Here is a 15,720-nt window from a genome sequence, read left to right as displayed (position 1 = left end):
TAAAAGAAAATGATTATGTTGCCACAGAGAAGTAAATTAGTGTCAAAAGACTATTTAAAATTTCCACATATTTGCAGGAAACAACGGGACATTTTCTAATGAATTGGACAAATTTGTAAAAGCAGGGATGACTACAGGCATAATTAAAAGCACAAATCCCTGATAAAAAAAATGTGATATTCATTGTGAAGTCAGGAATTTGTATAAAAAAAAACATATGTTTGAGACAAAAAATGGCAAACAACACTAAGACCCACCTCTGATTGGTTGTTTGTGACGCAGAACAATGTACTATTGGTCCAGCGAGGAGGTGGAGGAGCTCAATCTTTTCACAGATTGTCTGTCTCATAATATACTGTCACAACAGGGTGACAGTTTGAACAAATACGGGAAACCCTGAATGTTTACCACAAGTGATTCAAAGATTTCACACACATACTGAGTCAAAGCAAAAATGAAAGTAAGATCACGGTCCTAAATTGGTGAAAGGTCTGAATTCAAGAATGACTTTTTACCTTTAGAACCTGAAGAATGACAGACTGATGAGAGTGAGTACAGGCTGCTGCTGCACACCATTCGAGAGAAGCAGCAGGGTGCTCATTCAGCCATGCGCAGACAGATAAATGAGAAACAAAGCCGGACTCAGACACCTGCTTAATGTCAAAGGAATTAGTTTTGCAGCAGTGTTTTGTGTTTCTTAGTGGTCTTTTGACGACATCTACACTTTTTAAAAATAACTTTTGGTATGTAAAAGGGTCTTTAATCATCGGTACACCACGATTAATTGATTGAAATCTTTGCATGTTCTGCGGATAATGTAAAATAGAGGAGTAGATTTGGAAGTTAGATGTGATGAACCATCGTCTATAATTACAGAATCCAATTTATGGTGTGTTTTAAATCAGAGGTGATGAACTGCAGTTTTGAAGCAACTGGTTTCCAATTCGGCTAAATTCATTTTTTGACTGCTTCAGCAATCACATGGTTACATGATTCACTTTACCTGTAAAGTGTGTACATGTCTGTATAGAACTTTGATTGACATGTTTTTTCTGACTGGAAGTAAAATTGCAATTTTGCAGTTTTTGTAAAATTAAAGAGAATTTGTAGAGGTAGATAAAGATTAGGGTAATGGCAAATAAACATGCAGCAAGGTGGTTATGTGTTACATTCAGTTCAGCTCAGTTCATTTATATTGTTTCAACAAATGTCATCCCAAGACATTTTATAAAAAAAAATATTTAAATTCAGTCACACATTCCAATTCCATATTAGTTATCAAACAGTAAAGTATGCTCAATTAATTAGTCAAAGTAGATCTAAACTTTTGTATGTAAGGAAACTCAGCAGATTGCATTGAGTCATTGCCTTGCAGGATTGATGCCTTCCTTTAACAGGAAGAAACCTGCAGCAGAACCAGAACTAGAATCAGAAGCAGAACCTGGCTCAGAGCAAGCATCAACTGCTATGACCGACAGGAGAATTGAGAAGACAGAAAGGTTTTTTTAAGAAGGAATTGATTGTTGTAATGAATATGAAGAAATTCCCATTGATTATTGTGAATGGTATAAATAACTTTGACAAGCATTTTTTAAAATCTAAATAATTTTTTTTTTCCAAAATGAGTGCTGCACCTTACAGATGTTTGTTTTAGTTTCTTTTAGAAGCAGACTTCTTCGTTGCATAGCATAGAAATAATTTTGAACTAAAGCGTTCCAGGACCGTGCATAGTTCAAATTCATTCACTGTTTACAAGCAGCAACGCTATTGGCCAGTGTCAAGAGTTTTAGTTTGCTCAGCTGTTGATCATAGACAATGCTCACTTCTCATTATTTTGGAAGATGATGAAGAACTGTGTGGCAGCAAGTCAGAGCACTTTCAATTCAGAAAACTACCTTCAGGTTTCCATTGTTGATCCAGACGTACATTTTGTTTGTCTTGCTATTCCGGATTGGATGTGCTGATTAAGAACAGACTGAATCAGGCTGGCTATAAATACTTCAATATACTTGGTTTCAGCATGTCCACATGCTGTGTAAAAGTAGCCAGAAATTATGTCTAACTAGCTGAATAAATTATTGTAAATGCAATGGGAGTTTTATAGTCAACAATTACAGCATTCCAAAAAGTCATTTGTGGAGATAATTTTGCTCATAGTCCTACTGTAATAGAAATAGATTTGTGATATATTGCAGAGGCCTGCCTAAAATGCTTATTCAAAATGCTGCAGCTGGAGTTATGATGAGAATTAAAACAAGAGATTTGATATTTCCTTTTTTTTTTAGCTTCCTTTAATTGGCTCCATCTTTAATCCAGAATAGAATTTAACATTCTCCTCCTCACATGATTGTTCCAGATGTTCCTAACGGAACACTTTACTGACAGACTTGCAGCTTTAGTGCAGTTCCTAGAGTTTCTAGAAGTAGAATGGGAGGAAAATTCTTAAGTTCTCAGGCTTCTCTCCAGTGGAATCAGCGCCCAGTTTTGGTGTGTGAGGCAGACTCCCTGTCCACTTTGAAGACTAAACTTTCTTTTTAATAAAGCTGATAGTTAGACTGGCTTAAGCTATCCTAAGTTATTTCTGTAGCATTGCATATCAGTCCCGATCTGCGTATTTTAAGATTCCATCTGCTACTTTCTTCCACTGCTCTCCAGTTATGTAGTTGTTGTGACGCCTTCCAGGAGTACTCACATGCATTGTATTGTAACATGGACTGAATTAGAATTGACTATGAATAAAGCTCCAGCAGAACCAGATCCTGGATCAGTGCAAGCATCAACTGCTACAACCGATTTGACTATATCTTGTCATATTCAATAAATTAAAATATGGATTTTGATGAGACTCATTTGTCAGATTGAAACTAACCTTTAGAAAATAACTTTCAAGCAGGTAATAAATATACTTTTGACTAAGCCCACATTTCTATATTAAAAATATTTTGAATTGGTCCAATGTAATATTCTATTCTTAAAGTTAGCGTTTTCATTAAATGATGCAGAAAATCTCACACTTAACAGAAGAATAGCAAAGTTCTTAAAATCTTAAAATAATCAGTAATTGATCTACATGATGTGTTTCTCTTCATGAATAAATGTAATGTATATTTTGAGTGATATTTCACAGATTATCTGTCTCATACCTCACCGTCACAACATACTAATAGTTTACAAATATGTAAAGAACACATTTTTTTTATATATATAAACGTTCCATACTGCAGCTTTAAGGAGATGATTAGGAGATAATTAATAGTGAAAACAGAAAGGGATACTTTAAGTTTGACCATGCAGTTTCCCAAAGTGAATGAATTGTTTGAATAGCATAGACTGAGATTGTTTTTGATTCAGTTAAGTTTTGTAGTTGCATTGTTGCAGCAGTGATATATGTTTGTGGTGTGTCACGGTGTGTGTGAGGAAGCCATCGCTTTAAGATGGCAGAATTTTTCTACTTGCCCCTAAAATGCTTCTAAAAATGCATTTTTGAAAACTTCAAAAGCAGATATTCAAAGTGTAACAGCAATGATTCTAATGAAGTGAGTTTTATGAAAGGTTTTTCTTTCTTCTTCTTTCACAATAACATTTTAATAACAGATTGTTCGGTTTGTTAGATGGTTCTTGCTCTGTTTCAAGACAGAAACAGAGCAAGAAATCAAGAAGCAGTGGGAGTTTTTTTGTGATCTGTTTGTATAAGCCTAAGGCTTAAAGCTGAATAAAAAATAAAAAAATTGTTGGAGCATTCATTTAGCAGTCAAATAACGTAAATCTTGGTAAATTTAGACCTAACTTGACTAAAAAGGTTGGTAAAATGTTAGACATGTATATCTGCTAAGCTTTCTTTGTATGATTTTAAGATTAAGACAGAAATATTAAATGTTTTAAGTTCAGTTTCAGCCCTACAAGTAAGTAAATACGGTCAGGCTTTCAAAAGTGAGGATCTGAAAGTAACAATTTTGGAGTTTGGTTTGAGGAATGTTATGTCTGAAGACTGTCAGAGTTTACCCATTATTTTAACCCATCATTTGGAATGCAGTGAATTCAAGTGAAGTAAATCTTTTCCCCTCAGTCTGTATTTACATTAGGCAAATTGTGATCCCAAATTTATCCAAATTTATAATTTTAACTTTAAATAAAATATAAATATTTTGTAGCGGGTCTTTGTTTTCATATAATTTTGTACAACCCATTAAAATCTTTTTATTGTCAAGAAATCTACTTTGTTCAGAAGCTCAATGGTTCTCATTTTAACGATGGTTACCCTGAGGATTTAAACAATTACTAGCTCAACTCTCCCTTGTCCGTTCTCATCATGGCTCGGGATCCCTTGAGAGCGAACAAGTTAAGGTTTCTGTCGACAAATAACATCGTATTGGACATTTAATGAGGCTGTGGAATAAGCTGCAGCGCAACTAAAGTAAGTAATTAGGAAAACCTTATTTCACATTTTTTATTGAATCTAATAAAGAACAAAATTGTGCAGCTTGGCGTGAACACAGTTGTGGTATACATTTTGTTGTAATAAGCAGATACATTAATGATCTATAGGTTGGTATAGCAGGTGATGTTTAGCTTTTTCTCAAATTTATAGTACTAAATCTGAGTAAAAACTATTTTTTTAAATATGACACCGTGATTTCATGCTTGCCAATCTGATCCCAACAAGATATTACACTGCAGTGTAATATCTTATAAAGCTTTGAAAACTGTATTATAATTTATGCACATTATTTTGTTAATTGATTTTGGGTTTCCTGCTTAGATCCTCAGCCTTCTTTACCCTTCACAAGGGCATTCCTTGTGAGTCAGGGCTGCTGCAGCCTAGTGTGAGTTTCATGAGCTCACTCCTCAGAAAGACAGAAACAGACAAGGCGTTCATTTTTTTCACCATTTCAAGATTGAGGAATTTTGAGGAATATTGAGGGTCTGAAACAGATAATGAAAATTTTGCTCCTCACTTGATTCACTAGAGCTAAAGTGAAACATGTTATAGTCCCAGTTATCAATGATTCATGTCTTATCAAATTATGTCAAAATAAAGTCTGCTAACAACCTGCATTAAACACAAACAGCATATGTGCTGTCAGAAAAAACAAATTTTTGAAATACTTATTTCAAATTTAGTTACAACTTTCCTCATAAACTGTAGCTTCTAAAATATTTTCTGTATTTCCATTACAATGTGGAAACCTTAGTCTACATTTTACTAATGTTGAAAAAAAACACAATTTTGCAATTGAGGTGTTTCCTTTAAATAAGAAATTAAATTAAAATTATGCATGAACCGGCATGTTCACTCGATAGCCCATTAAAAATCACGGCAGTGATGGATGTAAGCAGTTACATGAGACGTATTCATGATGGTGGTGCCTGTGCTAATCATATATCAGCCATTATGCCTATCAGCTATCAGGCATAATATGGTTTTGAGGCCCTCTACCTCTATTTCAACTAGTAATGTGGATTGCTACAATCAACAGATAGATGACTCGATCATTCACACACCTGCTATAAACTCTGACAGTGCTTTTTATATCCTATATGCATGTATCATCTAGTGTTACTAAAAGCAACAAAAACATTTGTATGCACTATTTTTGATGCACTATTAGGGGTGCACTGATTTATTGGTGCTGATTTCCTTAATTTTTGGTGATTGGCCAATACTCTCATGTGAAGCTGATCTTATCCACCGATCTTATCTACCTCAGAAAAGTTCTAAAAAAAAATCAACCGCTGTGCTCTTCTACTCTCCAGTGAGAGAGGTTTGATTGATAGAGCAGCCCATCAGGTCTGTCAGTCTGCAATCAGTGCACCTCTACTTAAAATGTAATACATACACACATATTCATGACATTGATTATATCCACAGTATTTCTCTTAGTATTTCACCTAGCTAAAATTTTAATATATACTAAATGAGTCTTTCTTGCCTTAAAATGTAGATTGGTACTGGAGTGATTTTTTTTTTGCTTTCAATTAATTTTAATGGGAGACGTTTCACATAAGAAGTTTTCATTATTGTTATCAAATGTTAGCACACACCACATTTGAAGCAAAAAATAACTCTCAGAAATATACAGAGCTTGCCAAGAGAATCAAGATAAAAATCTGAGCTCTGATGGAGCTAGGTACACATTGTCTGAAGAAACAACAACAAAAAAACCCATCAACCTCATCATTTTGTCGAGATGTCACTACTGCCGAAAGGTTGTTCATCACCTCATTTGTGATATTAAATAAGTATTTCAATTGTAGTTTTGCAAAATACATTTTGTTAAACTGATTTGAAAAACCACTTCATAACATAAAAACATTTTATGAAAAATGTAACTTGATGGAAAATATCCATGTTTCCATCAAACATTTTTTTTTCATAATTTAAATTGTGTAATTCTATGGTTAATGGAAATGCAGCTATTTTTAGTACATGAGCTATGAAAGTGGTGAAAAAATATTTTAACTTCTGCTGAACTTGAGTCAGATCTGTTTCCTTACAGCAGTGCTTCTCAATTATTTTCCGTTACGCCCCCCCTAGCAAGAAGAAAACTATTCGCGCCCCCTCCCCACCGTGACTATCCATCTCTGCATAACATTTTTTCCTTATTAACATTAAAGAAAAAAGAAAGACATATGGTCAAACTTACAAAGAATAACTTTATTAAATTGTGTTTTAAGTCTGCAACAGAAAAGATTTTAAGTGCATCAATGCCTGAAATTAAAAATAAATAAATCCATGTCTACTGCTGCAGGCAATATCAGCTCCTCTGCTATGGTGTGGGGCTTTTTGCACTGCGCAATTTGGTACGCCACCTTATGATGCTAGCAGCGCTCGATGGTTTACTGAAGTAGCCTTCACAAAGCGGGATGACTGTTGGCAATATTCAGCACGTTTTCGCTGAAAAAACTCTAGCGGCTTATCGGCGTGATTGAGATGTAACGTATTTAAGTGACGCGCTAATTTATTTGGCTTCATGCTGTCCGCTGCGAGCATTTTTAGACACAGCAAACACACCGGTCTTTCCTCTTCTCCAACTGTAGTCACAGTGAAGCCAAGCGCTAAATACGATTCGTCGTATTTCCTCTTCTTAGCTTTCGGTTGACTTTCTGTTGTCTCATTATCTTTGTCTCTCTCCGCTTTTCTTTTCATCCCTGTGAAAAACTTTTTCATGTTGGGGGTTGTTGAATAACGGAGGCCATAGACAGAACGCAGTCGGAGCTTTTTGTTGACTTAACACTGCTAACCAAGGCAAACCTGTTGTCTTGTAAGTCGTAAAATGTTGCACTGTCGCAAACGTGACAGAAGTAACAATGAGAGCGCCACTGCCGCCTACTGTGCGCAATTACACTTTATACTAGTACGGCCAAAAAAAAAGCCTGTTCCCAGGATCACACGCGCCCCCCCAGGTATCGCACCGCGCCCCCAAAGGGGGCGCGCCCCACTATTTGAGAAGCACTGCCTTACAGAAAGAAACTCCTGAGTTCAAATATTGGTCTGGTTTGGATGCGGTTTGCATGTTTTTTTTATGGATGTATGAGTTTCCTCTGGGTACTCTGGCCTTCTTTCCACAGTCCAAAACATGACTGTTAGGCTAAGCTGTCTTTTTAAAATTGCCATGAGCTCTGAGTGTGGGTGTATGACTGTCCTGTGTCTCTGTGTTGTCCTGTGATGAACTGGTGACCTGTGTAGGGTATACCCCGGCTCCCACCCAATGACTGGTGGACATAGTCACCAGCTCCAACACAATCCTTCACCAACAAGTAGGGTACACACTGATAGGTGGACTTAAAGGTACTGAGTTTTCAAGCAAATCAATAGCATTGTTTTTACAAGCATTCAATTGGAATTTACTAAATTCCTTGGATCAAAGACTAAACATTAAAGAGAATAAATAAATATAACAGCTTTGAAACAGAATTTGAGTTATTCAGGGAAAGAAAACCTTCCAAACTAACTTGGCCCCAAGTGAAATTCCCCCCCAAAGCTAAAAGCTGGTTCTGTCACACTTGCCGGCAACAACTGTTGTCAAGCCTGTAGGCTAATTGGGATCCATTCGGAATTTTGCAGAATAGTTTTAATTCAGCAACATTGGGGAGTTTTCAGCATTGAACAGCCTGTTCAATGATAAGGTCTTGCAACAGGATCTTAATCAGATTTAAGTTCACCATCGAATAGGACTATATGCATAGTTTTTCTTTGAACTATTCAGAGGTAGTTTCACTAGATGGCTTTGGATTAATGTCCCTATCTACAACCCAAATGTACTGATTCCAGAAATCAGTTTTTGATCAGAGGTAAAAAACTGATGTCTGAAATTTTTGCTGCGAGATTGTTTTGTAGAGAGCATAATTCCTGGCTCCAATAATTACTGTAATTCACAGCAAAGTTCATTCATTTCTTTAGATTGAGGAAACACATATTGCTTCTTGGGATCATATGGCTCACTTGATGATGTCAGGCAGTGATCAGGTGAACTTGTATGAACCAGTTGTGTCTGGAGAAACTGAAGTCAACTTTCCAGAAATCTGGTATATCATGATTTTGAAGGGTCACATTAATTTCCGTGTTCCCCTTAAATTAACTTGTCTATTTGAAAACTGATTTCATTTTATTTATGTATGATATTGTCTGATGTGAAAATTGGTTTGACCTGAAAACATCTGTAAGAAAGAATATTTTATAGAGCATTGTTTTCTTTCATCCCATGCTACATTAGGTGTGAAGAAACAAGACCAAACACAACATTCGTCTTGCTAAGCCTGGGAAAATAAAACATCTCTCTTTATCATTCTGTCTTTTCCTACAGTGCATCTCTTTGCGCACTGACATAACAGACTGGCATCAGCGGTGTGTTTGCATATCTTCCAACTGCGAACAATCTGGTCTAAAAAGTAGGTAGTCTGAAACTTGACAAAGGGGTAATCCTCCCCAGGGCATGCATAAGGGAAAGTGGCAGTTTGCATGTTTGCCTCGCTCCTATAAATGTTCCCCTCCACATGCAGACGTTTATGGAGCTCATAGGTCTGCCAGGGCCCACAGCTGTGCAGGATAATGAGGGAGAGCATGCCACACAGGACAGTGGGGAGCAGCTTGTTAGCATAGTCCTCTGCCAGAGAAGGTGCAGCCGGGTTTCTGTTGCACTTTAATTGGAAGATCCAGTCAGCTTGTTTGTCTCTACAGGACAGAATGTCAGCCACTTTCAGGCTTTTCTGCAAACAACACACTGCCATCCACAAATTAACATTGGGGGCATGAATGACTCTGCGTTGCCAACTTGGATAATGTTTGACATTCAGCCATCAATTGAGAGGAAGCTTTTGTCTGCTCCCTCTGAGAACTGTCCTCACAATTAATTAAAGTCTAGAAAAGAAACTCAGACTACTTTACCTGTCTTTCATATTGCATGTGTCAAACTGGAGCTCATTATAATTTCCTAGCAATCCTTGCTGCACATGACTGAGATTCACCAGGTGATTGTTGATGGATATAAGCTGCATGCACCCCTGGAAGGCAGAAGCTTGGATGTGACACTCTGTGGGCGGACAGCCTTGACGAAAGTGACACAAGAAAGAAACAGCCTTTAGTTTTACTCCTCTTTAGTCCCAGAAAACTGGAAGTGACAATGTTGGAAAGACGACACACAGGGAAACTCACTAACCTCCAAAGTAGAAGCTGCCTCTTGATTCCACGGGTTCCCAAAGCTCAACGTTGGATGAAGGCTCGCCATCCACATTCAGAGTGATCTGCAGATTCCTGCTGGCAAGATTCACCGTGTGCCACAATCCGTCGTTGACTCTGCGACCTAAACAACAGAGTATAATCAGTTTCGAGAGATACTGATCAGATACAAATGATGTCAACACAAAGCAACAAATGCCCAGGATTTTTTTTTCCTACAGCTCAGATAGTACAAGGATGGCATACTGAATTTGCAGTTTTATCTAAATTTCATGCAGTCTTAAATTGCAATAAACATCTGAAGTTAAAAAAAGGAAAATGTGTTATGTTCATTGGTCTTCAGTCTGGAGGTTCCAATTTGAAATGCACGCCTTCATATGTGCACCCTGAACAAAGTGACTGACAGCGTTGGTGGGAGTGGCCCGGCAGAGTGACCAATCAAATTTCAACAGGAGCAGGAGTTCACCACTGAAAATGTCTGCCAACTATTTCTGTGATTTTTGTATCTTGATAGACCACATGAATGAATTATGGTACATATCCCAAAATGTAATAAAATGAAAACAGAATAAAGTGAAACCAAGATTATTCTTAACTCTCGCACATCTAGACTCAAAGTCATTAAATCAAAAAGCATATACTATATGTATAGATTGAGATGTTCAGCCATTAAAACACTTGCATTTCTAATTTTGTTAGTTTTATTTAATTTATCAAGATGTTTAAATGTCTGCTCATAGAATCTCAAACATTTTTTCAGTAATTCTGATTCAAATAAAAAACTTCATTTACAAGATTGTTGATTAATAGTTAACAAGATGGTGATTTAAAACCTTGAATCTGTAAAACTACTATGCCATGCGATCAAACATTTGGGTTCACCTTACTTTTGTGCTGATGCACCTCGAAACAAAGTTAAGCCCAACAGTGCAACCACTGGAAGACATTAGTTTAGAGCCCGCTTACATATTTGTCTCTAAAGTCTGGGGTAAATCCAGGCATAAAGTGACATTTTCTTAACATCTGCTGCAGCTATGTAAAATCTTGATGCAGCTGTAAGAGCAGTCTTACCTCCCAACCTCCTCTTTCATGTTTGATGGCGGCTTCTATAGTTTTTCTTCTAGAGTAGCTTGGGCTTTGTTTTTCTCAAAAAAAGATTTCACTTTAATACAGTTGTCTTTTGTTCTGTGCCACACTTTGTACCACACTTTTCTTAGAAATGTCTTGTACTCCCATGGCTTTCCTCTTTGATACATAAGGTGCCTCCAGCACTGCAGCAAAGCATTCCCACAGCATTCCGTACCTTCACTGTTGGTAACAGAAAGCTGGCTGCTCTTTTCTTTATTGGGCTCAATTTTTCACCAATAAACAAACTGTAGAATAGCAGGAGCTAAATTGGACTGGGCCTCTACTGCCACATGCAGACTTTGTTAGCACAGTACTTTCCACATCTTCAACTGCATTTATTTTTACACTCTTCACAGACTTAAAAGCATAAAAACTTTCTGTTGTCACTTGTAAAAACAACATTGACCAACTCTGATATCAAGTATGTTTAAAGATTGTGTCATCAGAACTTTTAGCCTGATGTACGAAACTGCAGCAGCACTAAACAGAGCAGTGAATAACACTGCTCAATTTTTATCTTATAAATAAGACTCAATTTTTATCTACTAATTTTAAAGTTTAAAACATCTACATCTCTAAACTGCCACAAAATCTAATGATCAGACAGCTAGAAAGTAATTTATGTAACAACTAGTTCTTAGACATGTGGATAGAAATGAGGAGAGGGAGCTAAATTAATTCAACTATTTCTGTTAAGACTTTGTTAACACATAGAAATGTTTATTTCTCAAGCAGATACAGATTGCAGTTGCAGAGGAAGATCTGCTTATGTATAGGTTTATTTTATATAAATTAAAATGATTAATTCTGTTTGTGACAAGCAAGTTGCATAAAAAATTATCTCTGCTGAAATCTGGTGGTAGCAGTAAAATTGCAGCCTGTTGCGTGCTAATAGGAGCTATAATTTATCTTCACTAACAATTTATTTACAAAACAACCGTAAAATGTTTCTCTAAGTTAAATAATAAATTGTGCAAATGTAATTGTTCTTAAATTAAGCTGAATAAATTAACACTGTATGCAAAACCTGTTGTTGGCCACCAAATGCATAAGAAGGTTTGGACAATGCTGCTCAAATTTCATCCGAAGGGGTAAATGTCCAACGTAATCTAGAATTTGCAATATTTAGCAAAACAAAAACAAACACATCAGGAAGAATCATGAAGATGTAAACTATTTAACTGACATGGAAAGAAATTTGGGTGAGCAACTTGAATATTCGGAGGTGACAAAACATAAGTCTGTTGCTTTGACAGCCTTTTGATTTTCATAATGATGGTGCATTCTTGTTCTCCTTTCTCTAACATTTCCATTCTTCCAGCTGATCCACATGCAGACAGCACTTGGGGATTTTATTGTTCCCAGCTTTTATCACACCCGATTCAGAGTAACTGGTTTTTAGACCACAGTTATGCATCACATTGTTCTTTTTACAGTTTCTCAAACCATTTTGGTCAGATTATTCTACGTGCACAATGATGTATTCATTCTCTCCCGAAACCCCACTCCGACACAATAACTCCTGCATAGCAACTAATGAACAGCACAGATCTGTACTTTACCATTCTCTGTCCAGGGAAAACTACAGGGCCTATCTCTGAAAGTTTTCTCGTCCTGTTTGATCGACCCCGTTTTCCTGAAATCAAGATTTCAGGGTCTTTCGGCAGTCGCTGTATCCTCTGAAGCAAAGCTCTTGAGGAGCAGAGTTCTCCAGATGAAACTCTGTTCTGGTCCAATCACTTTATTATTTATTTATTTGTCTATCCTTCCAGCCTGTAAGCTCAACAGGGACAGACGATTAGGAGAAATGCATCCTGGGAGCTATTTTTCAGCACTCTAAAATAACATCTGTCCAGGCTCTTGGGAAACTTGAAAATTTCCAGTGATGCCTGTCGCTAACGGCACAGCCTTTTATCCGGGGAAGACTGTGAGCGCCACAGGCGTTTCCTCATGTCTCCATTCAATGTTTCAGTGAATAAGCCATGCAGCCATGACGGACTGCTGGTGAGCTTCCTATCACACTCTTAGGTCATATACATTTCATCTGCTGCTAGCCAGCCCTGCAGGCTCATTGTAAGACACAGATCTAATCACTGTTACTCCCACACTAAAAGAAGAATCCACCATTTGAATCTTTTTTTTTATCAGCTCCTAATGTCAGAGCTTTCCTTTTGTCCAGACATTTTTATATGGCAGTTTTTATTGTTGACTCTGCAGAGGAAGCTGGAAGATTTCCTTGACAACAGACAAAAAAAAGCTTGTTTTGGATCATTTCTTCTGCAAAAATCATTTCTTGCATAAATACTATTTCTGGTCAAATTCTTTCCTTTGTGCCTTCACAAATATCACATGAGAGCCAACTTCTCCCACCATCAAACTGGAGAAAAAATGGTGCAATCAAACAGAAGACGTAGTTTAATTTTAGAAAGGAACATACATGAAATGTAAGATCACTGTGAGCCCTGGGGCTCAGTTTAATGATCTTGACAGATATTGCTGTTTAGTCATGAATCCAAAGGAAAGGTGGGGAAAAGGATTAGAATTACATTTTTCACATCTCTGTTTTCTAAGCTCTAGCAGAACCTGAAAGAAAAAAAGAAAAAAACATTTTTTCAGGACTAAATATCACAGCTTCATAGACCAGATCGAACTAGAATTTCAATAATTTTAAAAGTGACTTCTAAAATTATATAATTGACTTCAAGAACTAGAAGTTGTTATACATTTTATCTTTGAATTTTATTGAGCAGACAGTCTGTTCATTTTTACTGAGCATTTAAGCTCTGCAGGACTGAATGTGAGTCCAGTTTTTTCTGTTGCAAAGCTCAGTTAGGTTATGTTTCAGGACATTTATCATGCAGAGAAGACTTCCAGCTGCTGAAAGTCCTGCACGTTTCTCACAGCAGCATATCGTCAATATCCTGCTGTAATTAAGGAATTTACCCCCCAAGTCTGTGCAGCACGCTCTCACTCAGTCAGGTTGATTCTGATTCAGGGGATTTCTGTATGTGTGTTTGATATGGTAATGAATTTGTAACCAAGATGATATCACAGCTTTGGCTCAATAATCATTTCAGCTGTGACCTCCAAGAATCTACTTAAGGAGTCCCAATAAAAATAATTGACAAATTCCGAGCGAAGCAGTTTATATTGAACCTATATCAGATTAGCTTTTCTGAATTCATTTGTAGTCAAACTTTAACTAATTATCAAACTCTGGGACCTGATGTTGTTGCAGCTTCAAGGTGGATGTGTCCCAGTGCAGGAAGCTAATCTCATGCAGCTTCAGGTAAGTGATAGAAAAAAGCTGCCGCTCCTCTGCCGTGCGTGTCCTCTCAATCTAGATTTCCTGGCAGCCTGGGACCTACAGAAAGTCAGACTACCTGAAACGATCCCACTTATCTATGTTATCTGCACCATGAGGTCCCAGACAGAAGATTGGATGGCATGTTTTTTCTTGTAATTGTAAGAAAAGCTTTTCTTTTGTTGAATCTTTGAGGGCAGAGATGATAATGGACCCCAGGTGAAATTTCCTAGTGCACTATATTGTCTCCGGATTGTGAATCAGGCTGTCTCTCCTCGTCTGCTCCAGTAAATTGAAGCTCAGAGTCAAGCACCAGTAAAAAATGACTTTATTGTGATAATAACATGTACATGTGAATGTGCATGCACTCCTCACAGCTGGGATTGGAACCGATTGAAGCTGCATTTTGAGCTCAAGACTTGAGAATGAATCTCAATATTTCCACTATATACTGTAAGTAAGTCAGATGTATACAATAAATTACTTTCTCCAAGCATTTTAAGATATATATTTTACCTAAACGTGAGTTCACATTAGCTATTTCATACCTCCACTTCATGCCATATTCTCTATGCTTCAACATATGGCCGGATTGCAGCACATCTGAAAAACCTCCTCGAGGTCACTGCATATACCATATATATATAGACATATATACAAACATGTATATATGTTTATGTGTGTGTGTGTGTTTGTGTGCGTGCGTGTGTGTGTGTGTGTGTGTGTGTGTGCGCGTGCGTGAGGGGGTGTGTGTGTGTGATTTTTATTGCAAAAAATTTTACTCAAAATGTTTTCTTATAATTTCTTAAAACATTTTTGGGACAAAAAATCTTGACCAGGAGTCACCTAACCAACAAACACTAACACATTTTGGCCAACTATCACAAAACATCTAACTTCATAATTCACATTGATATAAAACATTTGTAGAGAAAAACAAAGAAGCTTCTATAACTGTTCAGCAGATCATGTAGAGAATTTGAAGAAAAGTTCAACCTTGTCCTAATTTTGTCAAAAATGATCTCTAATAGATTTTCTCTTTCCCCTCATTTCATTCTTAAAATGCAGTTTCAAATTAAGCATCTGGATTGTTAAAATTTGGCTGCATTTTGAAAAACAAGCATCTCCAAATATTTTAGTAATATAAAGAGCCTATTTTTTTTCCTGCTCATTCTGGGAGTCCCGAAAGTGTTTCCAGACCAAATCTGCACATATAAGATGTCAGTTACCAATAGTATCATATTCTGATTTTAAGTCAGACTTTGTAACCATGAATACTGCAGCAGGGCCCAGGGGTGGATTAATGATGGATTAATGATAATTTTAGGGCTGCCCTGCCCTAATCTCATCCTAGGGTCTTCCTTCATGGAGTTTATGGTCTCCTTTTGCCTGCTTTGGTTTTCTCTAGGTACTCTGGTAACATTCTAAACCATGACTTTTAGGTTATTGGCCTTTTTTTATCTGTGTGTCTCCATGTTACCCTGTGATGGACTGTTGACCAGAGAGGACCATGCTGGATAATATGAATTACAATAGAATTTAATTTCCCTTTGAGATTAACAAAGTATTGTTGGATCTTATTGTATACTACAGGTTGAATAATATGTTCAAC

At 36.9% G+C, this 15,720-nt stretch overlaps 1 protein-coding gene across 1 annotated transcript in view; it reads right to left on the bottom strand.

Annotated features, from left to right (window-relative positions):
- Positions 1–15,720, bottom strand: part of cntnap5a (contactin associated protein family member 5a) — a 199,469-nt gene that overhangs the window by 82,719 nt on the left and 101,030 nt on the right. The window contains exons 9-10 of the mRNA XM_055022388.1: positions 9,657–9,800; positions 9,386–9,545 (exon numbers count right to left, since the gene is read on the bottom strand). Coding sequence (XP_054878363.1) covers positions 9,386–9,545; positions 9,657–9,800 — 304 coding nt within the window. The remainder of the gene's footprint in view (positions 1–9,385; positions 9,546–9,656; positions 9,801–15,720) is intronic.

This window comes from Poeciliopsis prolifica, unplaced genomic scaffold (genome assembly GCF_027474105.1).
Source record: "Poeciliopsis prolifica strain line A6 unplaced genomic scaffold, Auburn_PproV2 SCAFFOLD085, whole genome shotgun sequence".
Lineage (NCBI taxonomy): Eukaryota > Metazoa > Chordata > Actinopteri > Cyprinodontiformes > Poeciliidae > Poeciliopsis > Poeciliopsis prolifica.
The sequence above is the reverse complement of the archived record's forward strand: the minus strand, read 5'-3'. Positions and strand labels throughout refer to the sequence as shown.